This window comes from Toxorhynchites rutilus, chromosome 2 (assembly GCF_029784135.1).
Source record: "Toxorhynchites rutilus septentrionalis strain SRP chromosome 2, ASM2978413v1, whole genome shotgun sequence".
In the NCBI taxonomy this organism is placed as follows: Eukaryota; Metazoa; Arthropoda; class Insecta; order Diptera; family Culicidae; genus Toxorhynchites; species Toxorhynchites rutilus.
The window spans coordinates 118339738-118362688 of NC_073745.1; the positions used below are offsets into that span (position 1 = coordinate 118339738).

The 22951-nt window shown below is 40.4% G+C and overlaps 2 protein-coding genes across 8 annotated transcripts in view; one reads left to right on the forward strand and one right to left on the reverse strand.

Moving 5' to 3' along the window:
* Positions 1 to 241: 241 nt before the first annotated feature.
* On the reverse strand, positions 242 to 1825 carry LOC129771148 (vesicle-trafficking protein SEC22b-B). 2 transcript variants are annotated; one of them, XM_055774554.1, is made up of 5 exons: positions 1716 to 1825; positions 1511 to 1611; positions 1337 to 1446; positions 1016 to 1271; positions 242 to 956 (listed from the first exon to the last, which is right to left on the reverse strand). In XM_055774554.1, exons 2-5 carry the CDS (start codon positions 1583 to 1585, stop codon positions 762 to 764), a joined length of 636 nt encoding a protein of 211 aa, XP_055630529.1. In that variant the 5' UTR covers positions 1586 to 1611; positions 1716 to 1825; the 3' UTR covers positions 242 to 761. The 2 variants fall into 2 exon arrangements, with proteins under 2 accessions (XP_055630529.1, XP_055630528.1); XM_055774553.1 differs by having other exon boundaries at positions 1511 to 1821.
* Positions 1826 to 4735: 2910 nt separating this feature from the next.
* LOC129771134 (protein transport protein Sec16A) overlaps positions 4736 to 22951 on the forward strand; it is a 50245-nt gene continuing 32029 nt past the window's right edge. For 2 of the 6 annotated variants that reach the window (XM_055774516.1, XM_055774518.1), the window contains exons 1-4: positions 4736 to 5542; positions 13691 to 16515; positions 18555 to 18808; positions 18867 to 19281. In XM_055774516.1, coding sequence (XP_055630491.1) covers positions 5513 to 5542; positions 13691 to 16515; positions 18555 to 18808; positions 18867 to 19281 — 3524 coding nt within the window. In that variant the 5' untranslated portion in view covers positions 4736 to 5512. The remainder of the gene's footprint in view (positions 5543 to 13690; positions 16516 to 18554; positions 18809 to 18866; positions 19282 to 22951) is intronic. The other 4 variants (XM_055774514.1, XM_055774513.1, XM_055774515.1 and 1 more) reach the window with 4 other exon arrangements.

Genomic DNA, 22951 nt, shown 5'->3' on the forward strand with positions numbered 1-22951 from the left:
GAAAGGCACTTGCAGTTTCCTAAAATTGGAGCATCAACCGGCAAATGGAAGGACAAAGCCAACATGTATGAACAATAAATTCTCTCATGTCTTCGCATCGGGCATACGTGACTGACTCATAACTTCCTAGCAAGAAAAGAATAAAAAAAATAACAACAAATTTCACGATCATAATCCTTTCTGCAATTCCTTGCAAGTTTCTTTTACGAAAGCAGAAAACCTCTTACAAAATCACAACAAATAATATAAATAAAATATTTTATTTTCTACCATAAATGAAACCAGTAATGATCTATTACAATACGATTATTGATTATTATTCTCGTAAACCATTGTCCAGATTCAGAGCAATATTCTGTTATAAGATGGAACGAATATGTTCGAACGACTGTCTTTTGCTTTCTCTGTAAAATATTGTTTTCGCACATCTCACACCTTCTTGTCTCGTATATTTACAAGTTCCTCTTGGATAATTACTACCGATGTGTATAATATAACTCGAACTCGACTACAAAACATCTCAACCTGAAAAATGAATCAGACTGAACCTACGCACATGATAAGAAAAGCATATTTTTAAGGAAACACTTCTGAACGAAACGTATAACTAACACTTTCTTTTTGATAATTGAATTCTTGCTCACCCTGTGAATTACGTTTTGGCCAAATGATACAACTTCCAATATTATTTTACCACCCTTTTTTTGTTCCCTTCGAGTAACGGTCATGAATTTTTTTTTGTGTCAACTATTCGAATGAGATTAAATAACCCAGAAATACAACACAAAAACGATAATAATAATACCAGCGACGGCGCCCTTCACGTAAAGGGACTTTCGATTCAAGTATGTAGCGTCTTTTTTATACTTCTGCGAAAGCATCGATAAATTCTGTGTTTTGGTGTCCAGTTCGGAGAGAACCGTTCCGCGCTGCAAAACGTCGTCGATGTTCTGAACCTACAAAATATATGGACCAATAAATCTTCCGTAGTGCTAAACAATATGTATCGTCTTACCATTATCCGTTGCACATCCTGAAGTTGTGTATTTATAGTGTTGATATTTCTTCGTCGATCCGTTAGCGATTTCTTAGCCTTTTGTATGTAGATGTCGAACTCGATGAATGCGTATGGTCGTGTAACCGAGTTTACTTTCCTCCCGTAATTGTTATGAAACTCCTGGGCGATGTCCTCCAAATAATTAAATGCAATCCGCTTGGAAAACATTTTATCACAGAGTACCAGATAGCAGACTTCAGCTTCAATCATATAACTTTACAAAAAGTAATAGTAAAAGTGTATTTTAAAATGTAGGCTTGGTAGAACAATCAAACTTACTGAAAAAGATAAGGACCAGTCTCAATACTGCAACGGCTAGGCGAATTGGGACCTAGCTTTCGGAACAACATCTTGGCTTGATTCTGATATTCCAGTACGCTTTTACCGGACTGTAACAAATGAGGCAATGATCAAAAACAATAACGATTAGAATTCTAAAAAATGGCACAGTACCTGTTCGTCTTCCTGCATCGTTCCAACCAGTGGAAGACCGTCGACGACTCGAGCAATCATCGTCATCAGTGCCATCTTCGCCGATGTGGATCTTCAATATTCTAGAAATTATACCGTTCGAACTAATAACTGACTGGTTTCAAAGCAAGTATGCTGGCAGAAGACGTTTGTTGAAGTATGTTAAATTGTTTTATTGTTACTCAACATTATACTGCATTTACATCAACGGAAGAAATGTAAAATAAACGTTCTCGATTCAACTGCTCAGCCGACAGGTATCACGAAATCTCCAACACGTCATCCGCGAAAATGAATTTGCCATTTAGGCAAAATCAAGGCGCCTAGAAGTATATCCTAAGGTGGGCCAACTTGCTAAAATCACTCTTCAGCCATCTTGAGAGTCTACTGTGTTTTGTTGGTAAACAAAGCACAATACGCCTGTGCCCAAGCTCGCTCATGATCAGTCTGTCTCTTTCACGCTTCAAGCAAATAATTTCCCTTCTGCTTTCTTCCGTACTGTTTTCATATACCGCTCCCCTAACCAACTTAGTGACGAAACGGCCTCACCTAGTACCATAGACCCGTCTTGGGCAAAATGTCAACAACATACAGAATGAACCACACATTAATTTGAACTTGTTCGTCATACAGAGATGCCAGTCAATTCCACTGTTCAATCTCAATTGCCTTTAGTTTTCGAGTAATTAATTTTATCGAACAGTTTTAAATTGCAATGCCACCTTTAAAATCAGCATTTCTAAAATCAGCTCCGTTCTAAATTTTGAAAAATTCAATGCAAATAATTGAATTATGTTATTCAAATTCGTCAATAATAACATATAAACTGTATTCCTCAGTTAGCCGTGAATGATTTTGACTCCGAAATTCGGAACTAAGAGATATGTTGGCATAAAAAATGCAACCGAAATCAAAATAAAAACCGAGACACAAAGCCCAGACAAAAACCCAATGAACCGTCCGTCTCCGTCAATTTTTCTCTTCTACAAATCCTGCCGGTCGTATTCGATGAACGGTCACTGACGGGTTGTTACGTTGCCGTTGTATGTGAATGTTTTCATAAGTATTGCTTTTGTGATTTCTTGTTAGTTTTATTTAATATTATAATAAACATAATAAACAGTAGTCGTTCGGTAACTGGGCGAGAAAGGAAGCTCAGTTATCGAGATTCCCTTGCTAACTGGACCGGCATTTAAAACGTTGAATAAAATCGAAAGGAACATCAATTTTCCCAAACCGATCAGTATTCTATGTAAATTAAAATCACTTTTTTCTGCAAGTGGTGAATAAATCCTCTACGAAAATTTGACTTCTACTGAAACTTATAATTATAACAGGAAATAATCTCTAGACAAATTTTCGTAAAGAAATTATTCACCACTTCCTACTGTAGGAGTAACAAAAAATTTAAAGTAAATAGGCTAGGCTCAGGACTACGTGCTTAAAATAATGAAATAACACCAGGCAAAAATTTTCATTCAAATTTTAGCAATTTAAAACTGCCTTCTAATCCGACAGAGAATAATTTGGATCCCAAACTCGAATGTCGCCAATAGATGTCAACACCGTACACTGTATCGTGAAATTGAATAAACAAAAGATTTTCACGAAACGATTTCGAGGTTTTGCATTGAGTATGACAACAGGTATGAAATATAATTTGGAGAATATTTGTCATGCGAAAATAATGTCAATTTTTATAACATCTCAAATTACATTTGAAAATCCCCCACAGCAAAATTTTACATTAAATATGACGTCAATATGTACACACTGCTGCTTTTTACTTGGACTACAATCCAGTTAATGTTCGCCCAGCAAAAAGCAGTCCAGTTCAAGCGGGTGCAGTTATCGAACGACTACTGTATCTAATAGCTAATTGGATTTTGAGCATAGGTTAGTTCAAAGATAAAAAAACGAAAAAATCTAAAAAAAATATATCCTCCATCTGTATTCCAACCTGACTCTGTAATAAATTTTTTTTTTTCTCGAATGATGCGATTTATTGGTGTCTTTTTCTTAAATGGCACTAACGTTCCTAGAGGAACTTCGCCGTCACAACGTAGTATTACTTGCGTTATTTTTATTAGTATTTAGTTGAGATTTTTATGCGAAAACTATACGCCCTGAATGCATTCTGAGTGACAAGCTCTGGAATACGCGTGACTACAGTGCAAGACGGAGGAAATTTCTCTGACGAAAAATTCCCCCGACTAGAACGGGAGTCGACCCCCGGCATGTTAGGTTTAAAGCGTTATCGATTATATAACCAGTGGCGTCGAGTGAAACTTTCGCACCCGGGCGGAAGAATCGATTTGCGCCCCACCACCCCGCCAGAAAATAAATGCATCATATTTATCCAGTTTCATTCTGCACCCCTAAAATCGTGTACCCGGGGGCGTCCAGCCCCCTCCATACCCCCCAGCCGACGCCACTGTATATAACGAATTAGTTTTTGAACCTGGGTTAGTTCCTACCTGAAGGCTGGTTGAGAGCTCTCGTGAATGTAAACGTGAACAAACACTTTTTGTCAATAATTCATGGACTGATAAATAATTCATGGACTGGAAAAACGCGATGGAAACATCTGGAAACGATAGGAAGAAACGTTTTCTATTTGAAAAAGACAATTCATATTGATAAAAATGGATTTATTCAATATTTCACAACATTTCACGATACACCGTTGTTCGCCTGCTTTTGAAGTGTGGTGCGTAGTCATGTAGTTGCTCCATGTGAGTATATGAATGATTTAAGGAAAAAGGCAGTGCTTCCGTGGTCAAGTCATTAGCGTCACACTTTTTCAAGTCGGAGATTCGTGTATTCGATTTCCTCTCTGGCCAGGTGATTATTCATCAAATAAATTTATTCCGACCTACATAATGATACCGCATTTCCTAGAGCTTCTAACTCAAAATACATTCAATGCGTCTTATTTGGTATAAGACAACTCAGCTGTTTTCTAATAAAAATGGAGCATGGTATTAAACCTACTTTGAGACAGCAAAATATCATCTGGAAACGTTAGTGCCATTCAAGAAAAATTAATTCTTCAATTTGTCTTCGTTTCTTTCTCGAGATGAATGGTTTATTACTTGGAACCTTTTCAAATGTTACGCGAGATATACCTTTACATTTGTTCGCCCCTAGTGAATGAACCATATTTTGTGTGTCGAATTCATTCGCCAAGTCAGACGAAATGTCACATTGGCTGCAGAGGCAAGAGAGCAAGGAAAAAGTCGCCTAGCTGATGAAAGTTCCAACCTGGCATTCATCTGTGTTTTGAGCAAGTGCTTTACGAAAAACAATTTTGGAGGATAAAATCTGGCCGTAATTCGAATGCAACGAAAATTCGCAACGTACAAACCATCCGTGCTAGTGTTTTCCCCTTTTGGCGCAGATATATGTCCGTTTAGCGTCTTGTGCGTGTAACTGTAGTGAGTAGAAGTTCTGCAATTCAAGGCGAGAAAAAATTTCACCTTCCATTATTTTGCTTTCTCGTCTGCATTTTTTTAATTTGGCTTGCGGGGTTTGTGCAGATCATCGTTATCATACAATGTGTGAGCTTTAATAATAATAGTTGGAGTGCGAAAATAATTCCTTGGAATATTGGTCTGTGGATTCCTTGATATAAAAGGACTGAAGCATTGCACAAGTGAGCCACGAAGGCACAAACCAGTGTTGGTGAATAGAACAGGTGAAGGAGTAGTAACAGAAGGTGAACTGGTGGAGTGGTAGAAAATTTATTGACATGTCAATTTCGAATCCATAGGTGCTGTGTTGTGGGCTTCGTTGCGCTGAAGCAATTAGATTACAAGAGCTAGACTGTCGGCTTCGAACAGTCGAGTGTTGCGAATATTTAGCAACTGCGGTTTTGGTTGGTGCTCCTTGAACGGATTCTGCACTTGATGGATCAGAAATCGTTTTTCAGGGTAGCCTGAATCCCGAAATTATACATCTCCCTACGTGAAACCGCGATCGAGAATGGCTCATAACAATAATACCCAGGAGAAGGTAAAATCCGCGAACGACGTGAATGGAGAGCAAGAAAAAATCGAAACTTCACTAGTGCTATAATCGTTGCTCATATTTTTGCTTTCCACGTTCACTATAGTTGTGTCATTTGTACGTGTCTCCTTTCGATTTCAAAACTTCAATATATTTTATGTGTTGGGGAATTGGGGTAACATATCCATCGAAATTATAAGATATCCCATTTTTCTTCCCGGCACTGTTGGAAAACGTATGCTAGATTTTAGATTAATATTTTCCCACTTCAAACTAGTTTTTCACAGAACCTTTATCCGCATAAGTGGTGTTCCAGGTTATTTTGAAATTAGATTTGTCTTTTTTTTTTCAATGCTGCAATTTGAAAATTGTAAAAATGAAAATTATTTCTATGCTAGATATGAATTTTTTTTGAGAATAAAGAACCCAAGTGAAACCGACAATGTCGCACAGCATATGTGCAATACTTGTCAACTTTTTTGACGTAGGACTACGTCTTTCATTTCTGTACCGGGGTGTAAGTTCAAAGTTTCGAAACCGAGAGAGTGACGCTGGACTGCAAGGTTTTGAACGTTAATACCTCTTTACCGACTGAATGGAGTGGTATAATAACCATTCGAAAGATAAAATGTCAACGAATTATATGATTGTCACTTATTGTTCCAAAAATCGTTTCAATAGCTTTTTGCTTTGCAAAATTGCTTTGAAAGCAAGCTATTGAAATCATAACAATCTAGCTGATTGATGATGATTGGTGATCGCAATGTGTTCACGAACACGGACGCAAAATCTAGGCACCTGGAGAAACCTTCATAGCGAATATATGCAAGCTTTGATTTCTTTTGCTCGCTTGCATTAGTGTTTGACAACCATAGCGGACACACGCAAGGCGTGAATACTTCTACTCGCGTCAGTTTCTGTTTTGCTTTCGCTTGGAACAGTCATGAAATTTTTTTTTGCGTGTGAATGTGTCCGAGCGATTATTCTCACCCATTCACGCATTAGGCTTGTTGTTCCCGTGATGCAATCCAATAGTATAAGTTTCTGTTCTGCTTTCGCATAGAACAATCATAAAAAATTGTTTGCGTATGAATGCGTCCGAGCGAAGGAATATTCGCACCCATTTACGCATTCGACTTGGTGTTCTCGTGGTGCAATCCAATAGCATATGAAAAATTGCCACATCACGATAAAAACGAAATGAATTTTATGCAAGGTTTTAAGACTTTTTTTCGTTTTCACCATGAAATGGCGCCCTCAGTTTCTATTCTGCGCATGGAGTGATCATGAAAAATTTCGTGTTATTCTCACGATAACAAAAGTGAATCATGTATCAAACATGTTCAGTTGATTTACAATACTTCTTAAATTCCATCGGTTCGTTTCGGGACCACCAACAAGTTCTAAAGAGTTGAATTTTATGTTAATAACAATTCCATACTTATACTCATCCACCCACACACTAACAAGAAAAACTTTCAGCAATCTTTCAAAATATTCATTCATTCATGCATTAAAAATTGATTCAGATGCAATTTCAAATGAATTATTACCGAGCCAACGGTAGTCCTACGTCTACCTTGCGGTTATATCACAGATATAACCCACTTCTTGTTTTTTTATCCCACTTGTTCTTATTCATTAACAGTTCAGTTCATAAGGTTGAGCTAAGACGAACCAGCCCAAGAGGCTGAAAATGTCAAAAATAAAGAATAAAAAAAAATTCATAAGGTTGATGTGTAGATGGCACCTCTTGCAAAAATCTACTTAACTATCACAAAGCACCATCTTTCAATGGATATGTGTCAAAATTTGACAGCAATCGGTCGATTGGTTTGTGAGGTACAGAATTGAGAGTGAAGCAACTTTTGTTATTGTGAAAGAAATGGGAAAATCACAAATCAATGAAAACGATGGAAAAATTACATGAATTGGGCTTCGAATTGCTTCCGCATTAACCGTATTCTCCAGATTGGCCCCCAGCGACTGTTTTCTGTTCGCAGACCTGAAAAGAATGCTCGTTGGCAAGAAATTTAAGACCGATGATGAAGTGATTGCCGAAACTGAGGCCTATTTTGAGGAAAAACTGTAAGAACCGAACTGTTAGGTTCATTTAGCAATTCAGCTGCCAAATTTATTGGTGTACATTTTTTATCTACGATAATTTTTTTGTGTAGCAGCTATTTTTGGCGTAAGAGTATTCCTATTTTATCGATACATATTTTTATCTATTATACAGTAGCCATTTAGGCGTAAGAGTATTCCTATTCTATCGATAAACGCATGTCGCCTTTTTTCGGCGTGAGAATATTCCTATTGCTCGAATTTTCACAGGACCAAACACAGCGGGACTGTTGATATAAGACTTCCATTGTTGTGTTATAAATAGTATCAATTACCGATTTAGCAGACCGTCATTTGAGCGGTAAGGGACTGGGATTACCATCACGAGATGATTGTTGCGTGGACGTAGTTGCTAGAATAACACACAGATGGTCAGTTGAGCGCCCTGAGTTATGAGCTCATGATCGATCGCTTAGTAGCGGGCATGCAACCATCAGGCTACGAAGATTCCCCTACTTGTCAACTTGCTTGATAACTGATATAACCCAATGGAAGTTGTTCAAGTTGTTGCTTGATATCTGATATAACCCAATGGAAGTTGTTCAAAAAATTAAGAAAAACTGAATTCATGGTTTGAAATGAACACCAATTGTCATGTTACCAGGGTGGGAGTCAAGACCGGGACCAATACAACAAATCCAAAAACTTTCTAACCAAGACTTTTTATCCCACATACACGACGTGTGCGCGGATAAAAAGTTGAAGAATTGTGTCAAGCGCGAGAAATATCGCCACATCCACTACTATGTGTCTACAATGAACCAGGAGTCAGTCTAGCACAAGAAGCTCATCAACCCTTCATCGAAAAACAATCAGTGGTCGCCTGGAATAAACCATCAAGATTCCCATCCAAGCACGGATCCACTGAAGCAGACCTCTTGGCCGAACTTCAAAAGATGATGAAACTGATGATGCATCTTTTTATGTTGCTCAAAATTAATAACCCGAATCACGAATTGGGCTCGTGAGCTCAAGTATGAGAGGTATGGATATTACCACTAAGCCAAATCGTCTCCCGTGGATCATAATGTTGGCGTTCTCCATCCTGATACGCTAACCTACTACTCTCCAACTGGTGTCTGCTCCACGTTTGACATCTCCCTTATCAACATCAGCGATGGCTACTCTCGCACCTCTGTGATCACCAATCTATCCTCCGGCCATCTCCCGGGTGTGTTTGAACTGAATCAAGTAATCAACCAGCGGCAGCAACACCGCAGGTAATTAAACCAACTGGTTCCGGTTCCAGCGGTTCTTCGAGGACTGCGTCAACAAAAACTTCTACCGGGCGACGGGGGTAGACATAGACAGAATACTACTGCAAGGACTCTCACATGACATCGTCGGGATGGATAATCATTTTATTCATACGACGGTTGCTAGTTGCAAGTTTTTACCACAGGATGCAGAAGCCAAACACACTACCTCGTTGAGGAATTGCGTCAGACGCCAGTTTGAAAAACAAATAATTCAACAAGAAGCTTGGAAACATATCTAATTATTCTAGATCATTCTGGCGACTAGCTAAACTTCTTAAGAAAGGGAACAGCTCCAACTGAACTTTACCCCTAGAATAATCCATTTTGTGAACACAGTAGAACCCCGATTATCTGCGGAAGGTTGCGGCAAGGTCATCACGGATAAAGAAAATTGTAGAAAATGCAATGAAGAACTGAAAACAAGAAGTGGGTTATATCTGTGATATAGCCACAAGGTGGATGTAGGACTAACGTTAGAATGGTAACCATCTGTTTGAAGAAGCATTTGAATCAATTCTCAATGACGTTCTGTTCTTGTTTTGGAGGGACTTTTACCCGAAGGTCATTCGTCTCTAAATTCTTAATGAATGAATGAATGCATATTTTTAACCCTTTCGCTACGAGCGTCGTCTATAGGCGACATCGGGGTGAACCTGCACATGGATCAAACCAGCGCGATATGCATACTTTTCGGCGCAGTGCTCCGTTCAGCGGTAGCACTCCGACGGAGCACACTGCCGCAGCGAAAGGGTTAAAGAACACTGAATGTTTTTATTGCTAGTGTGTGAGTGGATGAGTATAAATACCGAATTATTTATGCAGGGATACATATCATATGTTGTATATGTTCGGGAACACATTCTGTTCACCAAAAATTCAAGCGAGTGAAAAAGTACTCACAGCTTGCATGGATCTGCAGAAGATTTCCCCCAGGCGCTTTGATTTTACTACATGAGCTGAAAAGTCTGGGATTTTTTAACAGATGGCGCCACTAAAAAATGAACAAGATTCATTTTGAGAGGTTCATCTGCAGATGGAATATCTCCCTTGCTTCTCAAGAACTGCTCTTCCACCTTGGCGGGGCCCATCGCTCTTATATTCAACCGCTCTCTGCGCGACCGATCATTCCCGGCTGCATGGAAACGTGCCTGTATTGTTCCTATCCATAAATCCGGAAACTGCGTTTATGTCAGCAATTATCGTGGAATATCAATACTGAGTTGTTTGAGCAAGGTCTTCGAAAAGTTAGTACACAAGGTGTTGTACAACGTGTCATTTTGATCATCTCCGATAGCCAGCATGGCTTCATGAAACATCGGAGTACCACGACTAACCTCATGTGTTACGTCACCGCTCTATCTCGTGAAATAGAGCTCAGGCGACAAGTAGATTCGGTGTACATTGATTTCTGGAAGGCATTCGACACTGTTCCGCATATTACTGTTATCAACAAAATGAAGCACATGGGCTTTCCCGATTGGTTTATGGAGTGGTTATGGTCGTACTTGACGGATCGTTCCGCGTACGTAATGGTTAATTATACAAAATCTAGACCATTCAGTATCACGTCTGGCGTACCTCAGGGTAGCGTCCTTGGCCCTCTGATCTTCAACCTCTTTGTCAATGACCTGTCTTCACTGCTCTCTTCTTCTATGCTTTCTTTTACCGACGATCTGAAATTTTATCGGTGCATCACCTCGCCCCTGGATCATGTCGCCTTGCAAGAAGATATAAACACAGTGCTGACATGGTGTGGCGATAACGGCATGCAGGTCAATAGTAAGAAGTGCAAGATCATATCCTTCGGTCGCCGTTACAACGTTGCTTATCACGAATATTTTATGGACGCGGACTCACTTGACCGGGTCAAATCTATCTGTGATTTAGGAGTGACCATTGACGCCCAACTCAGGTTCAACGAACACGTAGGAATCACGACCGCTAAAGCTTTTGCTACTCTTGGATTTATCCGCCGGCACGCCTCCGATTTCACCGATATACACGCTTTGAAGTCGATCTACTGTTCTTTGGTGCGCAGTATACTGGAGTATACCCATACTACACATCGCACATAATCAGTATTGAACGCATACAGAGGAAGTTCATACGGTTTGCACTACGTCAACTTCCATGGAATGATCCTATCGATCTTCCTCCATATTCCGACCGTTGCCAACTGATCGACTTGGAGACCTTATTCGCTTATAGCGCTTATTCGTCTTCGACTTGCTACAAGGCAATATTGACTGTTCTGAACTTCTGGAACAAATCTCGTTCTATGTTCCACCTCGACGTTTCCGGAGTTCGTCTTTGTTGGCACTTCCCCGTCATAGAACCAACTACGGCTACAACAATCCGTTCGACTCGTGTATTCGTGCGTTTAATAAAATCAGTGACGAATTTGATCTGAATATGTCCAAAAGCACATTTCAAATTAAGATAAAGAATATTGTATAGATTACTAACCATTATTCAGTCTGTACGTCTAGGACGAAGACGGTGATAAATAAAATAAAATAAAATCTGTCACCCGGTAGCTTATGTGTGAAATTTCATGACATTTCGTTCGATTGTTCACAAACTACAGTTGTTTAAGTGTCACTACCTGAGCATTCGTATAGAAAATGGAAAAAGAGGAATATCGTATTTTGATCAAATATTGTATATTTGATCAAAATACGATATTGCATATATAAATACTCATCTTGCATATATCTGCTATGACGATTTCCCCAGGTGCTTTGATTCTGCGTCCGTATTATGAAACACGTTTCGATCACCACAAAGCAAGCACCGACAATGAGATAGATTGTGATGATTCCAATAACATGCAAAGCAATTTTTGAACAATTGAAACAGTTTTTGGATCAAGAAGTAACAAGCATATAATGGGAGTTCGGGTTGAGCATTTTTCTATGGAATCTACCAACGAGAACTAGTCCTCTTCAGATCTTTGGCATAGAGTAAACGCGCTGAACGGGAAGAGAAGGCCCCAAATTTATCCGTCGGCAGGAAACGGATACCACTTCAGTCAACGACTCTATGGTCCCGGTGAGTCGTCCCAATAATCCTCTCAGCCTGAACTTTCCGTCGCCTTACGTTCCATCAAGCTCCATCATCAGAGATAAGCTCCCAAAAACTTTGGCACCGTACTATAACAAGGCATCACGGGCCGTTCCCGGCCTCCTGTCATCAACGTCAGAAATGGGAAAACCCCTTTTTGGTCTAATCATCGACTAGGCGATGGTATCCCGGACTGCCAGTTTCTTGTCGAAAATCAGCGGTAGGTTAATTCTGCAGGGCTCGGCCGGTCTACTAGAACACTTCAAGACCATAATAGCAGAAAATACCGTCTCCACGAGATCAGGTATTCGGACGGCTAAAAAACCCATCAGGAATTGGAATTGGGGTAAGCGATGTTAAGCACTATGCCTTATTTTTGCTTACCCCAAATCCAACTCCTGATTTTTTTTTCAAATTACGTCACTCTAAAAAATATGTGTTCCCGTGGCCAAGTTTTAACGTCACACCCAACATGCCGGGGATTCAGGTTCGATTCCCGTCCTGGTCGGGGGAATTTTTCGTCAAAGAAATTTCTTCCGACTTGCACTGTGGTCACGCGTATTCTAGAGCTTGCCACTCAGAATGCATCACAGGCGTGTTATTTGGCATAGAAATCTCATCTGAGTACAGTAGAACCCCGATTATCCGCGGAATGACAAATTCCGGGACGGCGTATATGTTGCTTAATTAACGAGTGGACTGTAATTTTTCACGACTTAACATTTGTCCTTAATTAATACGGAATCACGGAATCGCACATCATGATGAGAAACACCTTCTCTTCTGGTTTCTAACTATATTTTTCTAACATTACATTTGAATAATTGAATATGTTGTTTAAAACTCACGTCTTTACGCATCGGAAGCACAGTGAAGAATCTAAAAGTGGCTACTTTTTCACCCTCGCCTCGTGCGGCTGCATTTTCTCGCTGTCAATGTTTGTTGCTGCCTGCAGCGATGTGTTGGTAAATTCAGCGGGGTGCATTTGCTGATGCACTGACACAAAATTATTCGCGGCGAACGGCTCGAACAGTATAGATTTACTATGGAACTCACTGTCGCGAATAATCCGCGCCGCGGATCATCCGCTCGTGGATAATCGGGGTACCACTGTACATACTAATAAAAATGCCCAAGTAATACTACGTTGAGACGGCGAAGTTCCTCTAGGAACGTTAGTGACATTTAAGAATGCCAAAAATTCGGATTCGGATTTGATGGTGTCAGATTTTAAATTTACCTTATTTAGACAATTCAGACTGCGTCTCACATTCTAAAATAAAAGCGGAGAAAAAGGATACCAATGTTTGGACTTATGTCAATTCTGCCCACAGAGGAGAATTTTCATCAAGTTACTTTGTTCACTTTTATCAATATATCTCATTAGAATAGCCTCCGAAAGTTTCTTCCTATAAACGGGCTTTGGACTGAAAAAGGGACATTTTCGTTGATTCTTCATTCAATTCTAGATTCGTCTGGATCTTCGAATATCAGAAGATTGCGAAACATTTCCAGTGTATACCAACGTATTAATGACAACTTTAGTGACGTGGAAACTTTGTAGCATATTGTTAAATTTACACAACTAATGCTTCTTGTATTACTATGCTTTTTGTCATGCGCTAGCAAATTTGCTTACATCAGAATTAAATATTAATCATAACTTCTGCTTACAATTTCCTATTAATCTGTAAATTTCATTTTTTAGAATCTAGTAAACTGGAGCAACCCGATAAAAACGAATCAACCGGTGCATGCTAGCAGCTTTTTTGACCAGACAACTTCTGGCGGTATCAATTTACCCAATAACACACAATTGTCACAGGCTGGAATTTTCTCTTCGATTGTCTCCAAGGATCACGATGAAAGAAGTGTGACTGACTTATGCCAAAATACTATCTACATCAGCGATCCAACAACCGCAAGTCAGTTTTTCACTAAGCAGAATCTACAACAACATCCGGGCAGAATGGCCGATCAATTCTCGGCTTCATCTGTGTTCAGTACAAGCAACAATAACAACAACAACACCGATGGTTGGGGTGATGATTGGGGCGATTGGGGCGATAATACAATGGCCCAGCAAAAACCATCACCTCCGCAGGCTACCGCGTCTCGTCAACCGATGAATACAAATCAATACTTCCAACCGCAGCCACAGTTTCATCAACAACAGCAGTTCTCTCCACAGCAACAATTTCAACCGCAGCCGTTTCCTTCGCAGCAATCGCGTTTGGATCAGAGTAATGAAAATTTCGTGTCGTATCCCACACCTGGCGAACAGCAGCAAATCTATCAAAGTTATCCTACTTCTTCAACACCATCCACGCAACAGCATTTTTCCCCTAACTATCCTCAGCAGCAACAGCAAACCGTGTACCCTCCAGCCCCACAACAACAACAACATCAACATCAACAACAACAATACGTACAACAACCTGTTTCGACAAATCACTACCAACAAGCGTCCCAAAGACCTCCATCACAGCCGTCTGCCTCTAAAATCCCACAATACAGTCAGCAAACGCTCAATCAAACCATTTCCGATAGCTTCAGCACAAGCGCGACCGATACCTGGAACTGGAACCTTTCTACTGATAGCCATCATGCTTCCAGCCCTAAGCCACCAACCTTGGAACCACAGCCCCAATCGAATGCATTCAAAGATAACAATTTCCATCAAGTGTATACCCAGCAAAATATGCCTCTGAACAACGTTGGGAGTCAAAATAATACTCAGCCACAGCAGTCTCCCAAGATCCAGGTCGCTCAGATAGCTCGGCTAAAAAATGAAACCATCTCACCGCAGTGGTCTATCGAGAGCCAAGTCTCGCAAACTTCCAGCGATAGGTCGATCGAAAGCGCTGAAATTGGCGAAAGTAGAAGTTCCAATACGATTCCATCCGACGATGGAACATCCGAAAGGAATCGACCCCTAAAATCAGTGGAAAATTATGAATATATAGAACAATGTATGGCTCGTAGCGATGTCCCGGCCAAACTGGAACGCAACCTGAATCCATTGCACATCAAGCAGGAACGCCAACAGGATGTTTCCGAAACAGTTGGTTCGGAAAATTATGCAGTACCCACTTATCCCCCACCACATGCAATAGATACCAAAATTCCGCCTCCGGTAGCGTCCTCTGTAACTCCACCTTTACCTCCTTTTCCATCGGAGATTCAACCCCCGCAAGCTCCGCCACCAGCTCACACACCGCCTCCCAACAAGGAAACAAACGCAAACCCATTCAAACGTGTAGGGCAACGTTCCCACCTCCCAACGCCTGGTCTGGGAACAACCCAACTGCCACCGCCTGTGAGTTCTAACTTCAATCTCTATCAGCCTCCGAGTCAACCGGTGGAAATGGCAAATATAGAAAACCCTACCGTTCCTGAGAATCAAGAAATACCCGAAGCACGTGTTGAAAACATCGAAAATTTGGAACTTGCACCAAGTAATGACCGCAACCAGTATCTACAAACCGGTCATTTGTCAGAGGAAGGTTATAATATATCGCAAGCGGCCCCCTCCAATGATCAACCTGCTGGGGACGATAGTCTTCCACCTCCTGGACTGTCACGTTACGTTCCAGGGCAGCAACAATCGGAAAATAATCAACAACTTGTGTCTAGCCACTTTCCGGAACCTCCTCCGGGATTGGATCGTATGATTCCGGGAACGGATCTGGAGAACAACACTGATCCTCACATGGAGCGCCAGATTGATGGGGAAGTGTCAGACTCCGCGTCTAACTCTAATGTGCGGACAGGATTTTCTTCTGTTTCGCAAACCCAACAAGATCATCGTGGTGGCGATGGCCACCGTCACCGACAACCAGAGGAAATTATTGATCGCAACCTATATTTGGTACCTGGGGAAAGCGATACGCATCACAACCAGCAGCGCGTTATACCTGGCGTAGAGGATGATCGTCCGATTCAATCAGCCAACAGCGGTAGCAACTATGCTGCCCAAGCACATGTAGTGCAAACACCGGTAGAGATTCCAATCAACGAACAGCAGCGTGAACTTGTTATGGATGGTGCGAATCCGCACGATCCGCCGCCACTGGTCCCTACAGAAATTGCGCGGGATGAACCGATCGAAGGCGGAAATCCTCTTGACAAACCAGCTGTGATACACTCGGAAACGGTAACGATTCCGGAAATTGATACCAATATCCCCAATGAGGCCCCAAGAAAAGATCCATCCAACACATCCACGGCGGACGAGAGTGACAAAGATCGACCGATGTTGTACTCCAAAGATAAATCTTCGCGGCGGGATGACGATCCTCTGCGGCGATCAATGAGGAGTAAGAGTTCGAGAGATCGCTATGATACGGAGGACTCGGATTACAGTGATCGGGCGCGGCGACGGCGAGAACGAGAGAGTAGTGGTGGGGTGGAGGGACAGCACAGGGAACGTAGAAGAGGTGATCGAGACAATGATAAGGAACGTAGGAAGGATGGTGGCAGGGATCGAGATCGGGACCGGGATTATGATTATCGTGATAAAGAGAAGAGCAGGTGAGTGTTCGATTGATCACTAAGGTGTAACATATTGTTGATACACTAAGGACTGGAAAGAAATATGTAAGACGTAGCGGTTAAAAGTTTTTGTTGCGTGCAAGTTTCTGTTCAACGTCTTGCTGGATTTAATGATTAATGAATTATTTCAGTTGAAATAAATTGATTGTTTTTTTAAGTAACAACCTTCGAAACCATGCTCATTAGTTTTGAATTGAATCATTCATCTTTCCACATAATTAATTTTTTTCTTGATCATGACAGAGGAAAGTTATAGACTGAAACGTGAGCATGAGTCAATATAGTAACATTTTGAAGAATTTCGAAAATCAAAAAAAGTTGTTCGAATGGAGTTATCGAAGTTATTTGATAGAGAATTATTTTACGAAATTTTCATTGGTTGGAAAAGGGTATGAGAAAAGTTATTGGCCAAAACGTCCACGAGTTTACGCGGTAAAGGGCCTGGCTAGTTGAGGAAGTAAAAAGTGCCCCCAAACCAAATCACCAGCTCTGTAGAAAATATTGTATAGAAATTTGGACTATTTTTCGAATCCCTATGTACTTTATCATAGGATCAATGGTGAAAAATGTACCTTTCAGTTTTTAACACGCCATTCTCAATAGCTTCGAGATAAAAATTTGAAAAAAAACAGAAAGTGCATCTTACTATGATATATCGAGAAATATAGGGCCTGATTCTCGAATACACTTCACGGTGGAAACGAAATAAACGGCACGCCATTGAACTACGTTTTACGAGTTAGTGAAGTGTCGAAGATAATGATGAGTTTTCAGGCAGAATGAGCACTTTTCAAATGAAAAATCATTCATGAAAATTAACTTCTTCGTATCAAACTGGTATTCAATGTGAGTGGAAAACTTTGTTTTCTTCATGTGATATAATAATCTCACACAATAATTTCATCTGAAGATAATTTGATATTATAATGATAAATTTAGTGGTAAACTAATCACGCATCCAGATGTCGACACCGTACCGTTGTCATCGCGAATGCGTTTCATACCGTTTCCACCGTGATGTGTATTCGTAGTGTATTCGAGAATCAAGCCCATAATCAAAAGCTAAAATCCTAAAAAACTGAAGTACTAAAAAAATCTTGAAATATTGAATTTTTTGAGGATTTAGAGATTCAGTACCACTCAAATTCATATTTAGATGTGTTCCTACGCCTTTTATAGATATGTGATATGTTATAGATATAGTGAAAAAATGAGTTTTTCTTTTTTTTCCCATTCTCAATAGACTTGGAAATGAAAATTTGAGAATATACTCAAAGTACATCTACTATGGTGTACCGCGACAAATTATAACAAAATTCTATCACCCGCGTAAATAAATCCTGGGTGTATAGAATTTATTGGAGTTTTCAAAACTGTTTTTTGATAATTATTTATTGTCTTATCGAATACGAATTCGGAATTTTTCGTTCAAACAATAATATATCTGTACTGAATGGTCCTACAACAACGTTATAGAAATCATATGAAAGATAGTTGATACGTTAATTGGATTTGCTATCTGTGAAAAAACAGAAAGAAATCGAAATCCATGTAAATTATGCTTTAAAGTGATTTATATCCCATCTTCATGCGTTAATATTTCAAGATTTTAAAGCATTTTAAAAATCGCTAAAAAATTTCAACTTCGCACTCTGTTCCTTCAATTTTTATTTCGTTAAATTTATGATTGTTCCCTCTTACAATTTGTATACATTTTGGCTAATAACTTTTCTCAGACCCTTTTCCGATTAATAAAATTGTGGCTGGGAGATAGGTAAATTATTTCTCTATCGAATAACTTCGATATCTCTATTCGAACAATTTTCAAAATTCTGTATATTTTTCTATGCTCACGTTTCAGACTATAATTTTTTTTTCACAAAATCCATTGAACAGAAACTTGCACGTAACAAAAACTTTAATTCGCTAATTTCACACAAGTCCGTGAAGAAGGATCGCGAAAACGAGAAAACTCGTGACCGGTCCATAAAGTGTTAATACGTTACTTTTAATCACAGATACGATCGCGAAAGGGAGCGCTACGGCCGAAGCAACAAGTATGATCGTGACAGTCGCTATGAGACCGATGGATCTAAATATGAAACTGAAAGATCGGCACGATACGATAAGGATGGAGACGGTAGCAAAAGATATATGACCAGAGAAGAGTACTACCGCAAACGGGAAGAACGTGTCGGCGCTGAAGATCGCCGATATCGTAAGGAGAAAGATCGCGAAAGAGGTGATCGCTATCGAGATGAGAAGAAAAAAGGTGAAGTTGTGTTTTGGTAGAAGTATATTTTGTTTTTTTCAATGACTATTCCTTGTAGATGATCGCTATCGAGACAACGGCGATAAGCGTCGCGATCGGCACGACCGGCGCTACGAGTATGAGGACTACAGAACCGGCAGTCGTAACGGATTTGAAAGAGATCGTGATCGAGATCGTATGCGTGACAGCCGGGAACGCGATGATCGAAAGGAGCGTGACAGAAAATACCCTCCAACTGCAGCTTATGGAGTTCCGTATAGCGGTGGCTCCGGATACTATGATCCGTATAACTTATATACCCAGCACCAGCAATACTATGAACAATTGCGACGGACGAACCCACAAGCGTATGCCGAATGGTATCGTACATACTACAGTCAAATTCAAGCCGCTCAGATTCAGCGTGATTTGCTCACTAGCGATGGACGGGAATCGGTGCACTCTGGGCGTAGTTCTGCTAATGATAAGGAACGGTAAGTCATTATGCCACCGACTGGGGCTGGGGTTTGGTGTTGTGGTCTATACGTAGTGTGACTGTGTGAGTGTGGTTTATGAACAGTTCTAATGTATTTTTGTATTTTGGTGTTTCACACTTTTGTGAAGTGGAGTGCGAGTGCAGTGAACGCATCTAATGATTTTCATGTTTGACAAATGCACTTCTATTTCACACGCGTTTTAAAACCAGATGTCATTCAAGCGACAATGAGCGTCGCCTATCAAACACCGCTTAACACAGTCTTCCAAATTCAAATTCCAACGCAAAACTGTATTTTCTATTGCTTCAACTATGATCTCCTCTCACATCACACTGTAAATATAATGTATTTACATACCTATATGTTCCAAAATTGTGAGAAGGCTTCCACCTAAATGACGGTATTTGAGAATGTGGAAGCAACGTGTTTTTCAAAAAAAATGTAAAACATTATGGTACTGTCGTGCTGGGTTACTTTGGACACTTTTTTATATATTTTTCACTTTGGGATACTAAAACTACCATAGTAGTAGATGAATTTCAAATAGAATTTAGAATTTCAAAGGAGTAGCAATAAGTTTCTTCGTTTTTTTCAAAAATTAATGCTTTATTCTGCAAAAATGGTTACAAACTTTATATTCAAAGTATACCCCATCGCTAGTCACAACTTTTTCCCATCTTTCTGGCAATTCACGGATCCCTTTGCGGAAATAATCGGCCAGTTTGTCGGCTTACCACGAATCAATCTAATTTTTGACTTGATCAAAATCGGAGAAGTGCTGGTCAACCAGGCCATGTTGCATCGAACGAAAAAGGTAGTAATCGGACGGAGCAATGTCTGGAGAATACGTCGGGTGGGATAGGGCCTCCCATTTCAGCGTTTCCAAGTATGTTTTGACCGGTTTCGCGACATGCGGCCGAGCATTTTCGTGCTGCAAAATATATTTATCGCGGCTTTGCTCGTATTTTGGCTGTTTTTCCTTCAGTGCACGGCCTAAACGCATCGTCGGTAGAGATCTCCCGTAATGGTTTCATTCCAGCTGGTCCCATCAAATAGACAGCATAACCTTCTGGCCGTCAATATTCCGCGCGACTGTCGATGTTGATGCATGGCCGAGGTATCCATACGTCGCCCAACGTTTAAGATTGTCGTAATGGACCCACTTTTCATCGCCAGTAACGATTCGATGCAAAAAAAACCCTTTCTTTTATGCCGTTTGAGCATATGTATGCGCGTTAAAAAACGGCGTTTGACGTCTCGTGGCTTCAATTCATACGGCACCCAATGTCTTATCTTTCGGATCATTCCCATTGCTTTTAAACGTTCGGATATGGTTTGCTGAGCTACTCCAAGTATATCTGCGAGTTCTTGTCGCGTTTGTGACTGATCTTGATCGAGTAAAGCCTCCAATTCTTCATCTTTTTTGGCGGTCCGGATCGTTCTTCATCTTCCAAATCAAAATTGCCACTTTCAAACCGTGCAAACCACGTCTGACACGTTCGCTCAGTTGAAGTATGGTCACCATAAACATCCACCAAAATGCGATAACTTTCCGCAGCTTTTTCCTTCATATTGAAGTAATGAAGTAACACTCTCGTTGGTACGAAATTCGACATATTCGAAGTGGCAAAAAACTGTGTTGTTTACGCTTCAACTTTTTGACATATACTGAAAAAGACGCGCAATGACAGTAGCTTTCCAACGAATGTCTGGAAATTTGATTCACTGGAATAATAATTAAGTTACGTCATCTGTTGTAAAACCGAAGAAACTTACCGGTACACCTAATACTTACTTAATGTGGATACGTATGTAACATCTATGCCGATCCTTCGCTAAACTAATACGGATTTATTCGTTCATATAGCGATTCAAAATTGGTTGCTTGTACCAGCTGGAGGGCTACTCCTAAACTGCCCCTGTTGCAAAGGAGACACAAACGACAAAATGAACAAAATTGACATTTTCACTGTTACGCATTCTACACAATGTAATACGTATGCTCTACATGCGAACAAACATTTTTTGTTCGAAAACATTTGAGCAATTTTGAAAAAAACGTTTTCGAAAATCATTGTTTGTACGCATAACAGACGGTAGTTCCATACATCGTTCGAAAATCAACAATTACCAGTATTATGTGCTATAAACTAAATCTACATTTGATTCACATTCTTTGTAGAGTCCAAAAATGCGACGTAGACGTTTTGACAATTTTTTCTTATTTTGTAAAATAACTCGCCATTTTCTAGTAACAAAATAATAACTCTATAGGCCACTCAGGACGTCCCATACATGTTTCTCAGGTCCCCGTACTTCGGACAGACGCACAAGAAATACTCGATTGAGTTGTGGATGCTCGGTCAGTGGCACGGTAGCGTATTCATATATCACTTTACCGCTGGCGGAAGGAACATTGAACGAACGCTAACAGCTGATAGCAGCTAGTGGCGACACGGACATTGTCCAGTTCTCAGTCTGAACCAATCGGCCAATACTCCAGGAATCTTCAAAGTTTTACGGCGTGGGATGAAGTCGTTATACTGTTTTATCTTAGAGTTGGGATCCTGATGTTTGCGGCCGCAAAATCACCATATGCCCGTTCTTCTGCGCTGAGAGTTTGAACCCTCTTTCAGCTAACAACTGACCGAAAGCTTTGGTACTTGTCTGCGCTTCAATATTGGCCCTAGACGAACAATTATATTGCACAAACCAAAATACTGCGCAATAATATTGAACGTCTATGGACCGCTTTATGTGGTAACAGCAATACACTTTTTTTGTCTGTATTATAGTGATTTTCAACACTTTTGGCTGGTTCGTCACTTCTACCTTCCATTTCGGAAGAATGTCCGGAGTGAGAATTGAACTCGTGACCTTTAGCGTGAGTGCTATGGATGTTACCACTACGCCAGATCACCTCCAGCAATACATTTCAATCTAGGATCGAGTATTCCTTTAAGCCGAGTTTGATTTTTTAGATTTAGCACTGCATGGGGATGGAATGTTTTTGATTGAAATATTTGGCATGACGAGCTTTTCGGAAAAGGGGTTTCTTACAGAAGGTAGACTATGCTAAAACTACGCAAACGAAGATTATGCTAAACGTCCATTACCAAAAATATCGTTATGTGAAATTTACTGTCCCAGCTCGTTTATTATATGCCATTAGATCAAATCATGAATCACATCGCATGACAATCAACTTGATATCATCATAGTGGAAACGGCACGACACCTCACAGTGGAAATGGTGCTTACGCCACTCCGTTTTCAAGCTTTGACGGGGTCATTTTTTGACATTTCTGCAAAACTTCGCAGGTTATTGAAAATATTTGGTATTCTTTATCGATCTATAACAAAACATGAAAAACGTCAACTCTAGCACTCACGTTACTTAGCGAGATTACGGCAGTGTAGGACCTGGAACAGACTGTTGATGGCATTCAGCAAAAGGGTGTCGGCAAGAACGGAGCATCGAGGATACTAAGGTTCCTCGTTAAGGCGTCGTGCACAAATTACGTAACGCGAGTAGGGGGGTTGGGGGGGAAGGTGGGGTCGAGATTTCGTTACTTAATGTTACATAGGGGGGAGGGGAGTAGCCGTGATCGTTACGTAACAAAATTTCACTTTCATTCCTGAATAAATTCACGCCCCCCTAGCTTTG

Bases quoted from the DNA above. Each gene is read 5' to 3' on its own strand.
- LOC129771148 (XM_055774554.1), bottom strand. From the start codon at position 1,585: ATGGCACTGATGACGATGATTGCTCGAGTCGTCGACGGTCTTCCACTG. The intron at 1,272-1,336 runs GTAAGTTTGATT...CTTTTTGTAAAG, and splicing joins ACTGGTCCTTATCTTTTTCA to TTATATGATTGAAGCTGAAG. The intron at 957-1,015 runs GTAAGACGATAC...TATATTTTGTAG, and splicing joins AGGATGTGCAACGGATAATG to GTTCAGAACATCGACGACGT.